Below are 22,815 nucleotides of genomic sequence, written 5' to 3' on the forward strand. Positions count from 1 at the left end.
CATTCATGTAGCTCCTTTTAATGTAGAAAAATATCCCAAAGTGCTTCACAAGGTCATAATAAAAAATGGATACAGAGCCAAAGGAGATGATATAAGGAGGATGACCAAAAGCTTGGTCAAAGAGGTGGGTGTTAAGAATGGTGTTCAAGGGGGGAGATGGAGGTGGAGAGGCGAAGGGGTTAGGGAGGGGCTTCCTGAACGTGGATCATTGGAGGCTGAAGCCACAGCCACCCACTGGTGGGGTGAAGGGTAGGACAAATAGAGGCTGGAGTCAGGAATGGAGAATTTGTGGTGGTTGTGGGGCTGGAGGAGGTTTTAGAGAAAGGAAGAGGTAAGCTGATGATGGGATTTAAATACAAGCATGAATAGCTTATGTTATTTGATTTCAGAGGTTTGAAGTGTCCTGTTTCACCCCAAGCTGAACTTCCAAGCTCATATCCTATCTATCACAAAGGCCATCTCTCTAATGTCGCCTGCTTCCGCCCCTAACTCAGCCCACCTGATGCTCAAACTGTATTAAATGTTTTCCATAAATCCAAATTTGATTACTCTACTGTCCTCCTGGTTGGCCTTCCATCCCCTGCTTTCCGTACACTCTAGTTCCTCTACTACTACTTGAAATCTACTCATCCATCATCCCTGTCCTCCAAAACTTCAAATTTAAAACTTTCTTTTCCATGTGTTTAAATCTCTTCATGGCCTTGCCGTTCCCTATCTCTGTAACCACCTCCAATGTTAAACCCCTCCCCCGAACTTTCTGTTCCTCTAACTCCAATGTCTTGTGCAAAACCCCACATCCCTTGCCTCCCCTTGCGTGGCAGTGCCTTCAATTCCCTAGGCTCCATCCTCTGGAGAAAAATTCCTCCTTAAACCCTTCCACTTTCCTGTCCTTCCTTTAAACTTCCTTAAACCCACTAAACATTTGGTCACCTCTTCTAATATCTCCTCCTTTGATTTGGCATCCATTTTTATGCCTCTGTGAATGCCTTGAGACCTCGTTCTACATTAAAGGTGCTATATAAATGCAAATTGTAGTATTCTCAGGATCAATTAATTTAAAACTCTTACTTCATATATCTGGCCATTTAGTTTTGTTCCAGATTGAAGCCAAATGCTTCAAAGATGTGGAACTGAGTCCATGATCGAATCAGCCATTATCGTATTAAATGGCGGCGCTGGCTCGAGGGGATGCATGGCCTACCCCTGCTCCTATTTCTTATGTTCTTATAGATAAACATACTTTTTTGGTATTGCCTTAGCATGTGCTTGCTGGATCATTTTGAATTGTGTAATTTGATGAAATAACAGTTCACTTGAATTGAATTTTGAAACTTTGTAAATTGTTCTAAATTGGTTCTTTCTGTAAAGTTCTGCCAGATTTGTGTGTTAATATGCACTATATGGCCAGAACCTTCCCAGCCCTGCGAGTGCAGGTTTGGAGGCTGGCCCGCTGTCAAAATGGATTTGATTCACAGTGGGTCAGGATCCCGCTCTGAACCCAATCCATGTGAGCTTTCAATTGTCAGGTCGGCGTTCGGATAGCAGACCTGACAGCAAGCGGCGGGACAGGTAATTAACATCATTAAAAGATACTTAAATGCTAGTTAAGGGGTTTAAAAGCAGGCACTTACAATTTTAACAATCTTTTGACGGCTCTGCCGTCCCTCGCGTTTCGCACCAGGTAAGTGGAGTCGGGTTCTCAGTGACTCCCTATTGCTTTGGTTAGTTGACGACTGCAGAAGTGGTATAAAAGCTACCATTTCACCGCTGTTCACTTTCAAATGTCAGAAGCCGAAGCCTTCAAGTTTTGGAAGAGATTTGAGCTGTATGCAGTTTGGAAGTGTTTGCAGTGAACACTCTATTCACTCTCACCTCCTTGGAGTAACGTCTCTCACCATTGACAGGACACTTCAGTCATCTCCACCTCACCTACCATCTATTCCAGCAGCATCGGTGCCCTTGAAAAAATCTCACCTTGGTCCTGAGAATACCACCACAATCAGCCCCAACACCAACATCACTAAACACGCCAGCATTACCGCCAACAACACCAACCTTTTCTGCAATCACCTGATGCTGCATAGTACACAGGGCATCAGAACTTGACCATATTGCTGCCCGGGAGGCCAGGGATGGCCCCAGCATGGTCACTTTTACTTCACTTCACGTTGTACACCCTGACTGCCACATGATGTGCCAGGTTGGCACCACCCCACACCAACTCCATAAAGCATCTCTGCAATGCCCAAGCTATTTCTTTCACACTCATCACCATTGGGGGGGGGGGGGGGTACCCTTATGTCTCACCATTCACTACAACTCATTAAGCCACTTCCAAAGGTGCTCACAAATCTGTCCAAGAACGCAAAGTCCTGACAATAAAGATTTCAATGTTTGACAACACATCAACATTAACCATACATGAACATTGGCTAAAGGACTCAAGTTCCTACCCTTGTATGTTGTTAGTTGGTATGATTGGACAATGATGAGGGCGTGTGTGAGGGGTGGCTCGTGAAATGGGGAACTGATATTGTAAATAGAGAGAGATCGGTGGAGGTACAAGGTAAGTTGGTGTGAGTATGGGTCTGCAGGAGTAGGATAGGGAAGCAGAGTGATGGGGATATGATGAATGGCACAGCAGGATGAGTTGAGTGTGGCTTTGCCATAATGTTTCATGATCTATCTAGATCATTGAAAGGTTTGCGCCACTGTAGCCAGCTCCTCCAGAAGACATCCCAACATGTGCCCTCCTGTGCAATATGCAACCAGGCTGCATTGGTCTCCTGGGGAGGTCCCTTCCACCCATTGGAATGGAAGAGAATCTCCCTGTGTGCTGTGACTCCCTCCATAAGCATCTGGAGGAAGTCATGGGAGAGCCTGGGTGCAGCTGTGTGCACCTTTGTGCAGTGTTTGCAGTAGCTCAATGCTGCAAAAGACTGACTGAAGAACTGTCAAACAAAAGTTGCGAATGGTCTCTTTAAGGAAACTGGCTGATGACGTCATCTGATGATGTGTCATCAAACCCGCTTCCAGTTAATTGTTGGGAAACCCGCAGGGCGGGCTTAACGAGCCCCAGCCACGGAAAATTGAAGGGAGAGAGTGGGCTGCACTTCGGAGTGGGTTTTCCACGCTGCACCAATGCTGCCCGCATCAAACTCTTCTATGTTGGTAAAATGCTGGCCTGAGTATAAATGTCCTAAATATAATGTGTTGAATAAAATATTGAGTTAATTATTCCTTTTAATGACAGTTTCTTCCCAACCAGCCCACAGTGGCTAAATTGTCTTTAGACACTTCCCAATATTATTATTATTTATTTATTATATATAGCTTAATTCGGTTTACTGTTTGTAGCTGTAGATCAATCCCTTTTCTGGTCAGGCTTATTGAATATATCATTTTTATTTCAGAATCATTACATGAGCAAATATATGATGACGTGGAAACAAATAACTCTGAGTGAGTGTTTTACATTTATTTTATTTCTCCCTTGATTTGGGTAGTAGACACACTCTCAAGAGATATTCTGGGTGATGCCACTGGAAAATGCCCTCGTTATTGAAATGTCATAGCTTTATGAAGGACTGCTTCATCTATGGAAAAACATCTTGACTGTTAATTTCTCAGAAAAAAGTAAAGGATTTAAACAATAGTTGTGTATTTTAGCCATTTTAATATGGAGGGCATTACAACTGATCCTTATCCTGTTCTCTCCCAACAATTGCATCATTTATCATAGGTGCAATCAGGAAAGAGAAGCCTAGCTAAGTTTTGTCCTTTTCAGACAGCCCATTGAGTTGAATAGTTCAACTAATTGAACACCTTTGCAGTGTTCACTTAACCTTTCATTCCTCTGACGGAGGTAAAATGAATACCATTGCTCAGACTGTGAGGAGGAAACGGGAGATTGCAGGGGCTGAACGGTCCTTGCTACACTATTTCAGTATATCCTGGTTGTTCAGCAATGGAAAGGAACAACACTAGACAGTAGGCATTTCATGTCTTATGGGGCTTGACCACCATGGGTGCTTGTGCTATGCTGAGAGAGCAATCATAATATCAACCCATTCAGCAAAGGTTGAGGATCAAACATGGGACTTTTGTCTTGTCTGTATGCAACTTGCCCACTAATATTGCACAAGCTTGTGTGTTTTTCCCCATTTCCATCTCGTTTAAATAATTTCCAAATTAAAAATGTTTCATTTCAGCCTGGCAATATTTGTCAGTTGTCCTATGAGGAGAAATTGAGTAGAATGGGCTTATACCCACTGGAGCTTAGAAGAATGAGAGGTCATCTCATTTAAACATAAAATATTCTGAGAGGGCTTGACAGGGCAGATACTGAGTGGTTGTTTCCCGTGGCAGGTGAGTTTCTAACTGTTATATATGTGGACTTGTATTTACTCTGTACAGCCACCCGAAGGCTCATTCCCCGGAATCCCAAGGGATCCCATAATCCCTTGGGAGCACAGGTATTTAAGAAGGCTTCAGAGGTTGGAGAGGCACTCTGGAGACCTGCAATAAAAGACTAAGGTCACACTTTACTTTGAGCTCAGTGTTCAGTCTGACTCTTTCTCCATACACAACACTAACTATGGGGCATTATTTCAGAATAAGGGGTCAGCCATTTAGGACTCCGATGAGGAGAAGTGTCTTCACTCAGGGTTGTGAATCTTTGGAATTCTCTACCCCAGAGGATTGTGGAGGCTCAGTCTTTGTGTATATTCAAGACTGAGATCGATAGATTTTTGGATAGTAAATGGAGGAGCAGGCCTGGGAGGGGGGGGGGGCAGTGGCTGTATGGCCTACTCCTGCTCCTATGTTATGTTTTTTTTTATTTGCATTCTTTCCTCCCTTCTCCCTGAAGTCATTGACTCACCTTCACGTACTTCACACAATTGACCATTCTTCATTAAGTAGGTTTGCACAGTGAATGTTCTTGGTTTGTCTGCACTGGTGGAGATGGGGTTAGTATTATCACACCTGAACTCAATCTTATCTATGCAGTCCACTTTCATTTTCCAACAAGGGTCATTTGGTAGCAATTTAAAATTGGGTAACCCAATTGATTGCTTTCCCTTTCCAAGCTTGGGACACGGAGACCAGTTGTAGCACTTTACTGTCACCCCAGTTGAGATCAGCCAGCTCAACACAGGTTAGAAATTGGGCCAAGGACCTTTTGGTTTCTATGATGTAATTCTACAGTCTGAGCTTCAATCCTTGTGTGTACTGAGCTAACTTATTTCAATGGGGAAACAGTTGGGTTGCTATAATTTACCTCGGCCCCAAGGTAGGGAGGAGAAACATCAGCCATTGTCTCTGCTTGGGATTGCTATTCAATGATCTATGCGAGAAAGTGCTTTTAGAAACATAGAAAATAGATGCAGGAGTAGGCCATTCAGCCCTTCGAGCCTGCACCGCCATTCAATATGATCATGGCTGATCATACAACTTCAGTACCCCATTCCTGCTTTCTCTCCATACCCCTTGATCCCTTTAGCTGTAAAGGGCTACATCTAACTCCCTTTTGAATATATCTAACGAACTGACCTTAACAACTTTCTGTGGTAGAGAATTCCACAGGTTCACAATTGTCTGAATGAAGAAGTTTCTCCTCATCTCAGTCCTAAATGGCTTACCCCTTATCCTTAGACTGTGAGCCCTGGTTCTGGACTTCCCCAGCATCGGGAACATTCTTCCTGCATCTACCCTGTCCAATCCCGTCAGAATTTTATATGTTTCTATGAGATCCCCTCATTCTTCTAGATTCCAGTGAATATAAGCCTAGTCGATCCAGTCTTTCTTCATATGTCAGTCCTGCCATCCCAGGAATCAGTCTGATGAACCTTCGCTGCACTCTCAATAGCAAGAATGTCCTTTCTCAGATTAGGAGACCAAAACTGCACACACTATTCAAGGTGTGGCCTCACCAAGGCCCTGTACAACTGCAGTAAGACCTCCCTGCTCCTATACTCAAATCCTCTCGCTATGAAGGCCAACATGCCATTTGCCGCCTTCACTGCCTGCTGCACCTGCATGCCAACTTTCAGTGACTGATGTACCATGACACCCATGTCTCATTGTACCTCCCCTTTTCCTAATCTGTCACCATTCAGATAATATGCTGCCTTCCTGTTTTTGCCACCAAAGTGGATAACCTCACATTTATCTACATTATATTGCATCTGCCATGCATTTGCCCACTCACCTAACCTGTCCAAGTCACCCTGCAGCCTCTTAGCATCCTCCTCACAGCTCACACTGCCACCCAGCTTAGTGTCATCTGCAAACTTGGAGATATTACATTCAATTCCTTCGTCTAAATCATTAATGTATGTTGTAACTAGCTGGGATCCCAGCACTGAACTTTGTGGTACCCCACTAGTCACTGCCTGTCATTCTGAAAAGGACTCGTTTATTCCTACTCTTTGCTTCCTGTTTGCCAACCAGTTCTCTATCCACGTCAATGCATTACCCCCAATCCCATGTGCTTTAGTTTTGCACACTAATCTCTTGTGTGGGACCTTGTCAAAAGCCTTTTGAAAGTAAAAATACACCACATCCACTGGTTCTCCCTTGTCCACTCTAATAGTTACATCCTCAAAAAATTCTAGTAGATTTGTCAAGCATGATTTCCCTTTCATGAATCCATGCTGACTTGGACTGATCCTGTCACTGCTTTCCAAATGCGCTGCTAGTACATCTTTAGTAATTGATTCCAAGATTTTCCCCACTACCGATGTCAGGCTAACCGGTCTATAATTCCCTGTTTTCTCTCCCTCCTTTTTTAAAAAGTGCCATTACATTTGCTACCCTCCAGTCCATAGGAACTGATCCAGAGTCTATAGAATGTTGGAAAATGACATCCACTATTTCTAAAGCCACTTCCTTAAGTACTCTGGGATGCAGACTATCAGGCCCTGGGGATTTATCGGCCTTCAATCCCATCAATTTCCCAAACACAATTTCCTGACTAATAAGGATTTCCTTCAGTTCCTCCTCCTTGCTAGACCCTCGGTCCCCTAGTATTTCTGGAAGATTATTTGTGTCTTCCTTAGTGAAGACAGAACCAAAGTATTTGTTCAATTGGTCTGCCATTTTGTTGTTCCCCATTATAAATTCACCTGATTCTGACTGCAAGGGATCTACATTTGTCTTCACTAATCTTTTTCTCTTCACATATTTATAGAAGCTTTTGCAGGCAGTTTTTTATGTTCCCAGCAAGCTTACTCTCATACTCTTATTTTCCCCCTCCTAGTTAAACCCTTTGTCCTCCTCTGCTGAATTCTAAATTTCTCCCAAGTCCTCAGATTTGCTGCTTTTTCTGTGCAATTTATATGCCTCTTCCTTGGATTTAACACTATCCCTAATTTCCCTTATTAGCCACGGTTGAGCCACCTTCCCTGTTTTATTTTACTCCAGACAGGGATGTACAATTGTTGAAGTTCATCCATGTGATCTTTAAATGTCTGCCATTGCTTATCCATTAAGTATCATTCGCCAGCCTATCGTAGCCAATTCACGTCTCATATCATCGAAGTTACCTTTCTTTAAGTTCAGGACCCTAGTCTCTGAATTAACTGTGTCACTCTTCATCTTAATGAAGAATTCTACCATATTATGGTCACTCTTCTCCAAGAGGCCTCGCACAACAAGATTGCCAATTAATCCTCTCTCATTACGCAACACCCAGTCAAGATGGCCAGCCCTCTAGTTGGTTCCTCGACATATTGGTCTAGAAAACCATCCCTAGTACACTCCAGGAAATCCTTCTCGATCATATTGCTACCAGTTTGATCAGCCCAATTTATATGTAGATTAAAGTCACCTATGATAACTGCTGTACCTTTATTGCACGCATCCCTAATTTCCTGTTTGATGCCATCCCCAACCTCACTACTACTGTTTGGTGGTCTGTACACAACTCCCACTAGCGTTTTCTGCCCTTTCGTGTTCCGCAGCTCTACCCATACAGATTCCACATCATCCAAACTAATATCCTTCCTTACTATTGCGTTGATCTCCTCTTTAACCAGCAACGCTACCCCACCTCCTTTTTCTTTCTGTCCATCCTTCCTGAATATTAAATACCTCTGGATGTTGAGGTCCCAGCCTTAATTACCCTGGAGCCATGACTCCGTAATCCCAATGACATCATATCCGTTAACAGCTATCTGCGCAGTTATTTCATCCACCTTATTACCAATGCTCCTTGCATTGAGACACCGAGCCTTCAGGCTTGTTTTTTTAAGACTCTTTGTCCTTTTTAGAATATGTTGTAATGTGGTCCTTTTTTATTTTTGTCTTTGATTTCTCTGCCCTCCACTTTTCCTTATCTCCTTTCTACCTTTTGCTTCTGCCCCCATTTTACTTCCCTCTGTCTCCCTGCATAGATTCCTATCCCCCTGCCGTATTAGTTTAAACCTCCCCAACAGCACTAGCAAACACTCCTTCTCGGACATCGGTTCCGGTCCTGCCCAGGTGCAGACCGTCCGGTTTGTACTGGTCCCACCTACCCCAGAACCGGTTCCAATGTCCCAGGAATTTGAATCCCTCCTCTTGCGCCATTCCTCAAGCCATGTATTCATCTTAACTATCCTGCTATTTCTACTCTGACTAGCACGTGGCACTGGTAGCAGTCCTGAGATTACTACCTTTGTGTGGACATTGGGTAAGGTCAAGATTGGGTATAGCTGGGGTGTCCGCTGTTACAATCTGAGCTATCTGCCAACACTCCTCACTCATGTTCAAAGCAAAAAGGCAGTTTCCTGAGAGAGTTTAAATGTAGGCTGTGCTTTTAATGTTCTTCGCATTTATCTAGGCCTATTAAAAAAGACCGATTTAAAGAATTGGGAAAGCTGTTCAAGAAGGAGATTGGTAATGGAGAAAGGGAGAAGAAAGTAAAAATGAGGAAAGACAAGTCACAAGATCATCTCAGGTATTTATAGCAAGAGCTCTTTGCAAGCTGTCTCGTATTCTCAATCTATATGTGCCCTATCTCGCTCAGTTTAATTTTTTTACTCTATGCATTCTCTCCAGTTTTACATGTTCTCTCTCTCGTTTTTTTTTCTGGGTGTTGCTGGCAAGGCCAGTATTTATTGCCCATTCCCAGTTGCCCTTCAAATGGTGGCAGTGAGCTGGCTTCTGGAACCACTGCAGACTGTGTGGTGAAGGTACTCCCACAGTGCTGTTGGATAAGGAGTTCCAGGATTTTGACCCAGCGATGATTAAGGAATGACACTAAGTGACCTAGAAGGATATTGTTTGCCTTGGAGATGATGGTGGTGTTCCATCTGCCTGCTGCCCTGGTCCTTCTAGGTGGTAGAGTTCACGGGTTTGGGAGGTGCTGTCGTAGAAGCCATGAAACGTTGCTGCAGTACATCTTGGAGAAACATAGACAATTACAGCACAGAAGGAGGCCATTTCGGCCCATTGTGTCTGCGCCGGCCGACAAAGAGCCACACAGCCCTCGATTAGCAGCTTGAGAGGTTACATATAAACCTATGAACAATGGTGGACAGGTAAAGAGCATCCGGCCCAACCAATCCACCCCACACAACTGCGATACCCCATGTATCGCAACATTTTACACTCCACCCCGCTTGGAGCCATGCGATCTCCTGGGAGAGACAAAAAAACAGATAAAAACCCAGGCGAATTGGGGAAAAAAATCAGGGAAAATTCCTCTCCAACCCATCCAGGAAATTGAAACTAGTCCAGGAGATCATTCTGGCCATATCAGATTCCATAATGTACTTACCATCCTGTCTGCGCCAGCCAACAAAAGGTTATCCAGTCTAAATCCCACTTTCCAGCTCCAGGTACATAACCCTGCAGGTGCACATCCAAGCACCTTTTAAATGTGGTGAGGGTTTCTGCCTCCACCACCCTTCTAGGCAGCGAGTTCCTGACCCCTCCACAGCCCTCTGTGTCAAGATCCCTCAAATCCCTTCTAAACCTTCCACCAACCACCTTTAAACCTATGCCCCCTCGTAATTGACCCCATCACCAAGGCCCTTGCTATCCACTATATCCAGCCCCTCAAAATTTTATACACCTCGATGAGGTCTCCCCTCAGCCTCCTCCCAAAGCCAGCCTATCCAATCTGTCCTCATAACTAAGATTCTCCATTCCAGGCAGCACCCTTATAAATCCTCTCTGCACCCTCTCCAGAACAATCACGTCCTTCCTATAATACGGTAACCAGAACTGCACATAGCATTCCAGCTGTGACCTAACCAGTGTATTATACAATTTAAGCATAACCTCCCTGCTCTTGTATTCTATGCCTCGGCCAATAAAGGCAAGCATTCTGTATGCCTTCATAACCACCTTATCCACCTGGCCTGCTACCTTCAGGAATCTGTGGACAAGCACTCCAGGGCCTCTTTGTTCATCCACACTTTTAAGTGGCCTACTGTTTATTAGCCCTCCAAGTGCATTACCTCACACTTCTCTGAATTAAATTCCATTTGCCACTGTTCTGCCCACCTGACCAATAGATATGTATCCTCCTGCAGTCCGTGACTCTTCATTATTAACCATACAGCCAATTTTAGTATCATCTGCAAACTTTTTAAATCATGCCCCCTATATTCAAATCTAGATCATTGATGTATACCACAAAAAGCAAGGGGCCCAGTACTGAGTCTTGCAGAACCCCACTGGAAACATCCTTCCAGTCACACAAACATCCATCAATCATTACCCTTTGCTTCCTACCTCTAAGCCAATTTTGGGTCCAACTTGCCACTTTGCCCTGGATTCCATGGACTTTTATCTTCGTGACCAGTCTGCCATGTGGGACCTTATCAAAACCTTTACTAAAATCCATATACACTACATTGTATGCACTATCCTCATCCACCCTCCTGGTTACCTCCTCAAAAAGTTCATTGAGGTTCATCAAACATGATCGTCCCTTAACAATCCATGCTGACTGTCCCTGATTAATCCTTGTCTTTCTAAATGTAGATTTATCCTGTCCTGCAGGATTTTTTTCCAATAATTTTCCCACCACTGAGGTTAGGCTGACGGGCCTATTATTTAGCCTCTCCCTTTCTCCCTTCTTAAACAAGGGTACCACATTAGCAGTCCTCCGGTCCTCTGACACCATGCCTCAATCCAAAGAGGACTGGAAAATGATGGTCAAAGCCTCTGCTATTTTCTCTCGCTTTGCTCAGCAGTCTGGGATGCATTTCATCTGGGCCTGGGGACTTAACTACTTTCAAAGCTGCTAAACCCTTTAATACCTCCCCTCTATGTTTATTTCATTCAGAATTTCACACTCTTCCTCGATAGCAGTATCTGCATTGCCCTTTTCCTTTGTGAAAACAGACGCAAAGTATTCATTAAGAAGCATAGCCGCATCTTCTGCCTCCACACACAGATTATCCTCATGGTCTCTAATAGGCCCTATCCTTTCTTTAGTTATTCTCTTGCTCTTAATATATTTATAGAATATCTTTGGATTTTCCTTGATTTTTACTTGCCAAGAATTTTTCAAGCTCTCTCTTAGCATTCCTAATATCCTTTTCAATTTCACCTCTGAACTTCATATATTCCTCCAGAGATTCTATAGTATTTAGCTGTCGGTATATGACCAGCTTCCCTTTTTTTTTTCTTTATCCTCCACTGTAGGGGCCCAATTTTCCCCAACCCCTTTTTTCGGCGCACTTACCCTAAATGCGGCGACTTTGCCCGCTGGAAACGTGCCGAAAAAAAGTGGCCCCATCCTGCCCGCTCTGCCGAGTCTCCGGTATCCCAGCATGGTGTACGTAGTGCAGTAGGGGGTTGAGCAACAGCCCAGCGCAGAAAACACTGCCGGCAGCTGCGCGCCTGCGCAGTGGAGTCTGCGCGCATGCTTCTTTCCCCCCCCCCCCCCCCCCCCAGCGTATCCTGCGGGCTATGAGCAGGACCTGCTGCTCGCGGCCCCTATCCCCGGTTAAGTGACCTCCAGCACAGGCCGGCTGGCCCGCTGACTTCCCGGCCGAGGTAGGACTTGTTTTATTTTTTATTTATTGATGGTTGTGCTTTGTTTAGTGAGGAGAGTTTTGATGGGCGGGAGTGGGGTGCAGGGGGATCTTTTTTAAAAAAAAACTTGTTTCTGGCATAAAGGTAGGACTTCTATTTTTTTATTTGTTATTGATTGATTGCTTGTTACTGTTTGTGGTTTGTTTAGTGCTTTGTAAGTCTTGGTGCAGTCCTCTCAGCTTCCTTGTAAATTTTATTTGTTATTGAATGCTTATTTTTGTGCTTTGTAAGTCTTGGTGCTTTAAATGTACTAACCTGCACCAAATTCTTAACTGCCCACAATGTTTTCAGATTTGGCCACATACGCTGACCTAAGTCGATTTGGAGTAAGGTTTAGCTGGCCAAAGTGGCAAAAATGGCCAAAACTGGCATAAGTGGCTGGGAATGTCCCCTTTTGGGAAAAAAAACTCAACTAAAAAAAACAATCGTACCTAACTGAGTTACTCTGGAGCAAGTTTATTGGGGAAAATGGCATTTTTTAACTTACGCCAGAAAAACCAACTTACTTGAAATAAATTGGAGCAAGTCATGGCCAAAATTGGGCCCTAGGTTCCTAGATGTCCAGGGGGCTCTAGAATTGCTATTCCCACCCTTTTTCTTTAAGGGCACATGTTTGGCCTGAGCCCTCCTGATCTCTTCCTCGAATGCCTCCCACTGTTCCGACACTGATTTACCTTCAAGTAGCTGTTTCCAGTCCACTGTGGCCAAATCACTTCTCAACTTAGCAAAGTTAGCTTTTCCCCAAGTTGGGACTTTTATTCCTGGTCTATCCTTGTCCTTATCCATACCTTGAATCTGACTGAATTATAGTCACTGGCGCCCAAATGCTCTCCCACTGATACCCCTTCCACCTGCCCAGCTTCATTCCCTAAAACTAAATCCAGACCGCCCCCTCTTGTTACATACTGACTAAAAAAGTTCTCTTGAATGCATTTTAGGAATTCCGCACCCTCTATAGCCTTCACACTATATTTGTCCCAATCAATATTAGGATAGTTGAAATCCCTTTCTATTACTGGCCTATGTTTTTTGGACTTCACAGTAATTTGCCTACATGTTTACTCTTTTATCTCCCTCCCGCTGTTTGGTAGTCTATAATACACACTCAGCAGTGTGATCAGCCCTATTTTATTTTTCAGTTTGACCCATATGACCTTATTTGATGATCCCTCTAACATATCATCCCTCCTCACAACTGTAATAGTTTGTTTAATCAATACTGTGCCCCCCCTCCCCTTTTTGCCCCCTCTCTGTCCTGTCTAAAAATCATGTAATCAGGAATCTTGAGCTGCCAAACCTGCCCCTCTTTCAGCCATGTCTCTGTAATGGCTATAATGTCATACTCCCAAGTGTCTACCTGTGCCTTCAGCTCATCCCTCTTCTTACAAATTCATTTTCTAAATTCTTGCTTTGCAATTTCAGCTTTACTTCCTTCCCTATTGAATTTGTTCTCGGGTGGTACAGACTGCAGCCACAGTGCGCCGGTGGTGGAGGGAGTGATTGGAGGTGGTTAAGTGCTTTCTCTGTTACTCTGCCTATTCTCTTGTACTCTATACAAAGAAAGAAAACAAGACAATTTATAGTAGTTTTTTCCTTTAACAGTGCAATTTCCCAGTTGCCTTTTTCTAGATCATCTAATATAGTTAGCAGATCTGACATTAGTCTTTCCGAGCTGTTTATCCTGTATAATTACCAGATAATTGAAATTCAACTTAAATGATTGTGACATCTTAACCCGACTTTACACATGCCTCTCAAATGTACTTCTGAGACCATCAGCTAAAAGCATTCCTAATGTTCCTAACAGTATGTAATCAGATAGAAAGATGATTAAAGTACAAAGGAGGGTGAAAAGTGCCCTCTACCCCGTTTGGGGCAGATAATTTGAATTATTCGAATTGTGACTGCCCGGTGGGAGTTGGCGGGAAGAGGCATGAAATTCCAACCTTTAACTTTTTCACCGCCTCCCAGCCCTTTGGGGGACGCTATTTGCCGTGGTTTAAGGGGAGGGTGTGCATCAGGAGCGGGGTGGTGATGACAGCAGCGCGACGCAGATATGCAACGTTGCGCTGACATGGAGCAACGTCCCTCCCGTTCACTTAAAGTGGAGTGATTCTGCGAGGCCGAGCAAGGCCTCCTTGGCACCCACTGGGCCATCAGGGAGGGCTTCGGCTGGGCCAGCAGTCCAGCACCCAAGAGGGGGTGCTGGGCTGCCTGTTGGCAGCACGGTCGAACCAGCGTCCGCCATTCTCGGGCCGACTGCAGAGTCGGCTAACAACAAAATGCCGGCCACGGCGGTGCGCCCTCCCCTTTAAGGGCAGATGCACCGCCCAGCCACTGGCAGCTTCCCACCTCATGAAGCTGTCGGGGGCACCGACCAGCATCGGCTGCACTCCCATGGGGTAATTTCCTCCTCGAGGCGAAAAAGGGATTGCGGCCGGTCGGTAAAGGATTGGCACGTGGCCAACAATGGGTCAGAGCGCCGATTGGGGCAGAAACACAGGGCACGGCGGAAACCTGTTTCTGCCACCCCCGGCCCGGGGGCAATTGTGGATGGGTCACACTATTTGCCTGCCCCCGGTCGGAAAGGCCTTACTGCCCGGTAATGGACCTTTTTTTAAAAAAAGGGGGCAATTTCGGCCCCAAACATTATTAATAATTTCTAGTTACTTAATATATTTTTGGGGGGACTATGTCAAAGCCAAAATAATGGCCTGTGTTAAATATATTTTTTAATGGATTGAGTGGCACAGTATCTTGGAGCACACTCTCTTCACCTCAAGGATTTGGGTTTGAATCCAGCTCTACCTGATGGGATGAAAGTATGCGGAATACCAAAGGGCAGAAAACACTAATGGGAGTTGTGTACAGACCACCAAACAGTCGTAGTGAGGCTGGGGATGGCATCAAACAGGAAATTAGGGATGCGAGCAATAAAGGTACAGCAGTTATCATGGGTGACTTTAATCTACATATAGATTGGGCTAACCAAACTGGTAGCAATACGGTGGAGGAGGATTTCCTGGAGTGGATAAGGGATGGTTTTCTAGACCAATATATCGAGGAACCAACTAGAGGGCTGGCCATCCTAGACTGGGTGTTGAGTAATGAGAGAGGATAAATTAGCAATCTTGTTGTGTAAGGCCCCTTGGGGAAGAGTGACCATAATATGGCAGACTTTTTCATTTTAAGATGGAGAATGACACAGTTAATTCAGAGACTAGGGTCCTGAACTTAAAGAAAGGTAACTTCGATGATATGAGACGTGAATTGGCAAGGATAGACTGGCGAATGATACTTAAAGGGTTGTTGATGGATAGGCAATGGCAGACATTTAAAGATCACATGGATGAACTTCAACAATTGTACATTCCTGTCTGGCGTAAAAATAAAACGGGGAAGGTGGCTCAACCGTGGTTAACAAGGGAAATTAGGGATAGTGTTAAATCCAAGGAAGAGGCATATAAATTGGCCAGAAAAAGCAGCAAACCAGAGATCTGGGAGAAACTTAGAATTCAGCAGAGGAGGACAAAGGTTTTAATTAGGAGGGGGATAAAAAGAGTATGAGAGTAAGCTTGCAAGGAACATAAAAACTGACTGCAAAAGCTTCTATAGATATGTGAAGATAAATGTAGGTCCCTTACAGTCAGAATCAGGTGAATTTATAACTGGAAACAACAAAATGGCAGACCAATTGAACAAATACTTTGGTTCTGTCTCCACTAAGGAAGACACAAAACCTTCCGGAAATGCAAGGGGACCGAGGGTCTTTTGAGAAGGAGGAACTGAAGGAAATCCTTATTAGTCAGGAAATTGTGTTGGGGAAATTGATGGGATTGAAGGCCGATAAATCCCCAGGTAAGGAAGTGGCCTTAAAAAGAGTGGATGCATTGGTGGTAATTTTCTAACATTCTATAGACTCTGGATCAGTTCCTATGGACTGGAGGGTAGCTAATGTAACACCACTTTTTAAAAAAGGAGGGAGAGAAAACGGAATTATAGCCCGGTTAGCCTGACATCGGTAGTGGGGTAAATGTTGAAATCAATTATTAAAGATGTAATAGCAGCGCATTTGGAAAGCCAAGTCAGCATAGATTTATGAAAGGGAAATCATGCTTGACAAATCTTCTAGAATTTTTTGAGGATGTAACTAGTAGAGTGGATAAGGGAGAACCAGTGGATGTGGTGTATTTGGACTTTCAAAGGGCTTCTGACAAGGTCCCACACAAGAGATTGGTGTGCAAAATCAAAGCGCATGGTATTGGAGGTAATGTATTGATATGGATAGAGAACAGGTTGGCAGACAGGAAGCAAAGGGTAGGAATAAACGGGTCCTTTTCAGAATGGCAGGCAGTGACTAGTGGGGTAGCGCTAGGTTCAGTGCTGGGACCCCAGCTATTTACAATATACATTAATGATTTAGATAAAAGATTTGAATGGAATATCTCCAAGTTTGCAGATGACACTAAGCTGGGTGGCAGTGTGAGCTGTGAGGAGGATGCTGAGAGGCTGCAGGGTGACTTGGACAGGTTAGGTGAGTGGGCAAATACACGGCAGATGCAGTATAATGTGGATAAATGTGAGGTTCTCCACTTTGGTGGCAAAAACAGGAAGGCAGCATATTATCTGAATGGTGACAGATTAGGAAAAGGGGAAGTGCAACGAGACCTGGGTGTCATTGGTATATCAGTCATTGAAAGTTGGCATGCAGGTACAGCAGGCGGTGAAGAAGGCAAATGGCATGTTTGCCTTCATAGCGAGAGGATTTGAGTATAGGAGCAGGGAGGTCTTACTGCAGTTGTACAGGGCCTTGGTGAGGCCTCACCTTGAATATTGTGTATAGTTTTGCTCTCCTCATCTGAGAAAGGACATTCTTGCTATTGAGGGAGTGCAGCGAAGGTTCACTAAACTGATTCCTGGGATGGCAGGACTGACATATGAAGAAAGACTGGATCTACTAGGCTTATATTCCCTGGAATTTAGAAGAATGAGAGGGAATCTCATAGAAACATATAAAATTCTGATGGGGTTGGACAGGTTAGATGCAGGAAGAATGTTCCTGATGTTGGGGAAGTCCAGAACCAGGGGTCACAGTCTAAGGATAAGGGGTAAGCCATTTAGGACCGAGATGAGTAGAAACTTCTTCACTCAGAGAATTGCGAACTTGTGGAATTCTCTACCACAGAAAGTTGTTGAGGCCAGTTCGTTAGATATATTCAAAAGGGAGTTAGATGTGGCCCTTACGGCTAAAGGGATCAAGGGTATGGAGAGAAAGCAGGAATGGGATACTGAAGTTGCATTATCAGCCATGATCATATTGAATGGTGGTGCAGGGCCAAATGGCATACTCCTGCACCTATTTTCTGTTTCTGTCCTCTCTCTGCTGGTTGTAAAGATTCTACAGGAAATGAGTTTAATCAATCCCAGTTCTAGTGGGTGTGGGACACATTGGGCTGGATTTTGATCAAAAACAGCCACCACTGGTTTGCCGCCCAAAAATCTGCTATGATTCCTGCTTTTAAGAGCGGCGGAAAAATCATGGAAAATTGGGGGAAAATCGGCGTTATACGAGGATTCGCGGCAGAAAACGTGATCCTCGTCAACTTTATTCCGAGGTTATGATTTGGGCTGGCAGGGGGCCGGGAAACATGCATGCTATTTTTACAAAAAATTAAAAAATTGCAAAACATTCACCAAACCCTTTTCTATTGAATCTCTGCAAAATAATATATTTTTTAAAAACTTTAACTTACCTTTTTTTGCAGGGTTTCATACCGACCGTTGTTCCAAGGGCTGTTCCAACTGCTTTTTTCCCCAGCGTTTTTTTTCCATCTACGGGTCACCGCTGTGACCAAACTTGGGCGGAAGCGGTTTTCCGAATGTTCACGCCGGCGATATTTCAAAACCGCCGGCGGAACACTTTCCATGAATTTCTCACCGGGTGGTTTTCCACCCAAAACGAATAAATACCGCTGAAAAACGCGGTGGAAGGCTGATGAAATTCCAGTGCAATGTAAACCTGTCTATAATGTGCTTTAATTGTCACTATCCCGAGGGGCAGCAAATTTACTGTGATGGGAAATGGAAAATTGCACATTGGTGCAGTATGAATCATTTTTGAAATTGTAGAGGCACTGCAGAAGGAGTTTTAACTTGCACCTAACCCATTCGACACCAGATTCTAAGAATGCTTAGTACTAATACTGAATGTGATGGAGAAAAAAAATTTCTTTTTCAGGGTGCTAGCATCTCTCATCTTGATAATGTATATATTTCCAAAAATGGAATTTTAAAACATTCCACTAAGATTCTTCATTTGTTGTGGGTTTTTGGGTGGGGGTGGCTGAATAATCAAAGATCAAATGGCGATTTTAATTCTTGGAGTGTTGTGTGTGGGGGTCAGAAGGCATGGCAAGCTCACATCATTGTGCCATGTGAGGCTCTAGAGAATTTAACTCCTGGACCTTGTTTTGATGTTCGAGGTCAGATTCCCACCTGAACCCAGTGGGAGTCAGTTGGTGGCTGGCAGGTGAGAGCAGGATTATGGATGGCAGGAGGCCGCTGCTGGGGACCTAAGGGAATGATCCCTGGCACTAAAGTAAGTGGTGGTCAGGAGGCAATTGCAGTCAGAGAAGGAAAGTCCAGGTTAAACCTTGGAGGAGTACTGCTGCTCCTTCTGTCTCACAAGGAAACCATAAAAAAAATTTAAACTTGCCTCCTGTGGTCACACTCCCGCTAGCCACCAGGTATTTCAGGCGGGTCTGACACTCAACGTAGCATAGAGTTAAAATCCGTCAGCATCTTAATTGAGTCAAAGGAGACAGATTTTTGCATGTTTCAGGTCCCTGACTGCCACCGACGCCTCCCAAAACCCAGAAGTTAAAACTGCAGCGGCGTGAATGGAGAGGTGAATCCTCTTCCTCCATTTTAACCCTCTGCCCGCCTTGTTCTTGCATGTTTGGGCAGTGGGGGAGGGGTTAAAATTGGGGCTCAAGAGTCTGACTAATGTTTTTCTTCTATTTGTAGATGTTAAGTAAATGTGCATTTATATAATACCTTTTAATTTCCTTGGGATGTCCCAAAGTGTTTTTTAGAATATTAATTACTTTGGCAGTGTGATCAGTATTGTTTCATAGATAGATAATTTTCACACAGTAAGGTCCCACTAAGAGCAAATAAGCTGAACAATGGCGAGGACACTGGGAGAACTCCCTGCTCTTCAAATAGTGTCATGCAATCTTTTCCGTCCACCAGAACAGGCAGACCGGCCCTCAGTCAAACAACTGATTAGAAAGACACGTACATAAGAACATGCAAATTAGGAGCAGTAGTCGGCCATATGGCCCCTCGAGCCTGCTCTGCCATTCAACAAGATCATGGCTGATCTTCAACTTGAACTCCACTTTCCTACCCTATCCCCATATTAATTCCTCTAGAGCCCAAAAATCTATCTATCTCAGCCTTGAATATACTCGATGACTGAGCATCCACAGCACTTTAGGGCAGAGAATTCCAAAGATTATCGACCCTCTGAGTGAAGAAATTCCTCCTCATCTCAATCTTAAAAGGTCAACCCCTTATCCTGAGACTGTGCCCCCTAGTTCTCGAGTCTCCAGCCAGGTAAAAACAACCTCTCAGCAACTACCCTGTCAATCCCCCTCAGAATCTTATGTTTCAATGAGATCACCTCTCATTCTTCTAAACTCCAGAGAGTATAGGCCCAATCTACTCATTCTCTCCTCATAGGACAACTCTCTCATCCCAGGGATCAATCTAGTAAACCTTTGCCTGTGAGGCCAGTATATCATTCCTCAAATAAGAAGGCCAAAACTGCACAGTACTCCAGGTGTGGTCTCACCAGAGCCATGTACAATTGTAGCAAGACTTCCTTACTCTTGTACTCTAACTCTCTAGTAATAATGGCCAACATGCCATTTGCCTTCCTAATTGCTTGGAGTACCTGCAGGCTAACACTCTCTGATTCTTGTATGAGGACACCCAAACCTCTCAGAACACCAACATTTAATAGTTTTGCTTCATTTAAAAAATAGTCTTTTTTAAATTCTTCCAGCAAAGTTAATCACCTCACATTTCCCCACATTATATTCCATCTGCCACCTTGTTGCCCACTCACTTAACCTATCTATATCCCTTTGCAGACTCTTTGCATCATCCAAAAGTCTTATTTTTCCACCTAACTTTGTATCATCAGCAAACTTGGATATATTGCACGGTCCCTTCATCTAAGTCATTAATATAGATTATAAATAGCTGAGGCACAAGCACTGATCCATGTGGCACCCCACTAATTATAGCCTGCAATCTGAAAATGACATGTTTATCCCTACTCTCTGTTTTCTGTCCGTTAATCAATCCTTTATCCATGCTCATACCTCACCCCATAAACCCCATGTGCCTTTATTTTGTTTAACAACCTTTTATGTGGCACCCTATCGAGTGCCTTTTAGAAATACAAATATTTGACCTGACCAGTGCCGGACCTGAGAACTTTCCAGATCTCGGGAGGTCACGCCAACCCTAGTATTGTCAGCAGAACCCTAGACTTACCGGGTACTACTGACAATGACCCAGCTGCATTCTGTGCATGCACTGCACAGAAGCCTACTGCACAGCATTTCTCAGGCCCAAATTCGGCGCCTCAGTCACAATCCTCGTTCCCCCATCGCACGAACCCGACCAAGGAGGGAACACCGGAGGTAGCGGGGAGAAGAGGAGCAGCCAACCCTAGGACACAGTGGGGGTCGCAACACCCCCTCCACCGGAAATGATGCCAGACCAAGGATGTTGCCGGACCAAAGAGTCCCGGACTGGAGAGGTACAACCTGTACATCCACTGGTTCCCCTTTATCTACCTTGCTAGTTATATCCTCAAAAAACTCTTAATAAAGTTGGCAAACATGATTTGACTTTCATAAAACCATGTTGACTCTGCCTAATCATGTTTTGATTTTTTAAGTACCCTGTTACCACTTCCTTCATAATTGATTCCAGCATTTTCCCAATGACTAATGTCAGGCTAACTGGTCTGCAGTTCCCGGTTTTGTGGCTCCCTTCTTTCTTGAACAGTGAGGTTTACATTTGCTACCTTCCAATTGACTGGGACCTTTCCTGAATTCAGGGAATTTTGGATGATCACAACCAATGCATCCACGATCTCTGCAGCCAGCTCTTTTAGAATTCTAGGATGTAATGTGGCATTCTCTCAGTATTTTAATAAGATGTTGGGGGGGGGGGGGGTAGTTTTAACCTAAAAAAGCAGGTCGGTTAGGGGCATTGGGATAGTTAAATTGCTACAAATGAGATTCCCAACCTGAGCCGCCTCCAACCTGCCCACTTCTAGTTTTAACAAAGGCGGGATGGAGGCCGGTGACTAACCCACTCCCAGGAGGCAGGATGTCAATTTAAATAATAAAATGAGGTTGGAAGCCTCTTTTTTTTTTTTTAATCCCTCAGGCCCCCGATTTCCCGCTCCCCTGGCCACCAATCGCTGGTACCCCCCAGGCCTCAATGCCTCCATGAACCTCCCCCAGTCCCCTCGGCCTTCCCTGTACTGCTTCCAGCCCCCCAATTGTCTGAGAATCCCCCCCCCCCCCCCCCACAAGCTCCACTCAGCCCCCAATCTTAAGATCTCCTCCATCTCCCCATCTCCCACCCACCCCCCCACCACCTCCTTACCTCTCAATCTAGCTGGCTGCGGGGGGGGGGGATACCGAGGCCTCATGCAAATCAGGCCCTGCCGTTAAAGTCATCGAGGCCTGCAGAAAGAACGTTCTCCCAGCTTTCCCGACCGCCTTGGAGCCCTGCCCCCAACCCATCCTCCTCCTCCTCAAAATACAGCCGAAGATGTCCGCCTAGATTATGTGCTGAAGTCCAGGAGCGGGGCTTGAGCCCATAACCTTCTGCTCTGACGAGTGCTACTACTGATGCTTAGTGTGAAATTAGATGTTTATTTCTGAATATGATTTATCCATTTCATGTTTCCACAGTGCAAATTCAAGATCACAATCCACTTTATGTGAGTACTATATTACCGAAACAATCTGGAATTAATTTTAATATTACTGAATGTATTTGAAGTGCAGTGGACATCAAGACTGTGATGCAATTGAAAGTTCGTCTTCTCACTTGAGCCAAACTATGTAACTCATCATTTCTTATCAAGTGAAAGTACATTATAATGTTATTGATGTATAAGTAGATGAATTTCCAAATACATTCAAAATTATTTCAGTATACAGTTATTTGGAGAGTGAAACTAGTTTGTGTTTTGTTGTACTTGCATTAAAATAGAACCTTGCACCCAATTTTATTATGACTGACTGACTATATAGCCCAAATTATACGAGGTTGCACTGGTGGCAGGTGGAAATCAGAAGATTGTGCCTTGATCTCGCATCCGATTGGGAAAGGTGTGATTTTTGAAGGGAATGAAGAGGAAGTACCACAGGCAAATCAAATCCACATTTAGATAGTCAAATTATTGAAATGAGATCCCACATTGAATTCACAACTACGGGTGAGGTTCTGCTCCCAGCGTGAACTTCACCCATTTAAAATCGATGTCTGACTGTTCAACAGGCCGGGCCTACTTTGGCCCATTTCATAAAGCAAGGATGCTGGTGTTTAAGTGGAACATTTTACTGCATTAAAGGTGCATTAAAGGTGCTATTTAAAAGTTGGCACTCGAGTGTCTTTTTTTTGGAGCGAGTATTCATCCAATTCTACATTGAATATCTTGTAGGCTTTTCCATATGTATT

The 22,815-nt window shown here is 44.2% G+C and overlaps 1 protein-coding gene across 3 annotated transcripts in view; it reads left to right on the forward strand.

Annotated features, from left to right (window-relative positions):
- Window positions 1-22,815, forward strand: part of LOC139268583 (FYN-binding protein 1-like) — a 163,847-nt gene that overhangs the window by 107,969 nt on the left and 33,063 nt on the right. For 2 of the 3 annotated variants that reach the window (XM_070886947.1, XM_070886948.1), the window contains exons 13-15: window positions 3,414-3,462; window positions 8,825-8,941; window positions 22,044-22,072. In XM_070886947.1, coding sequence (XP_070743048.1) covers window positions 3,414-3,462; window positions 8,825-8,941; window positions 22,044-22,072 — 195 coding nt within the window. The remainder of the gene's footprint in view (window positions 1-3,413; window positions 3,463-8,824; window positions 8,942-22,043; window positions 22,073-22,815) is intronic. The other variant, XM_070886949.1, reaches the window with a different exon arrangement.

Source organism: Pristiophorus japonicus, chromosome 8 (assembly GCF_044704955.1).
Source record: "Pristiophorus japonicus isolate sPriJap1 chromosome 8, sPriJap1.hap1, whole genome shotgun sequence".
Taxonomy (NCBI): domain Eukaryota; kingdom Metazoa; phylum Chordata; class Chondrichthyes; family Pristiophoridae; genus Pristiophorus; species Pristiophorus japonicus.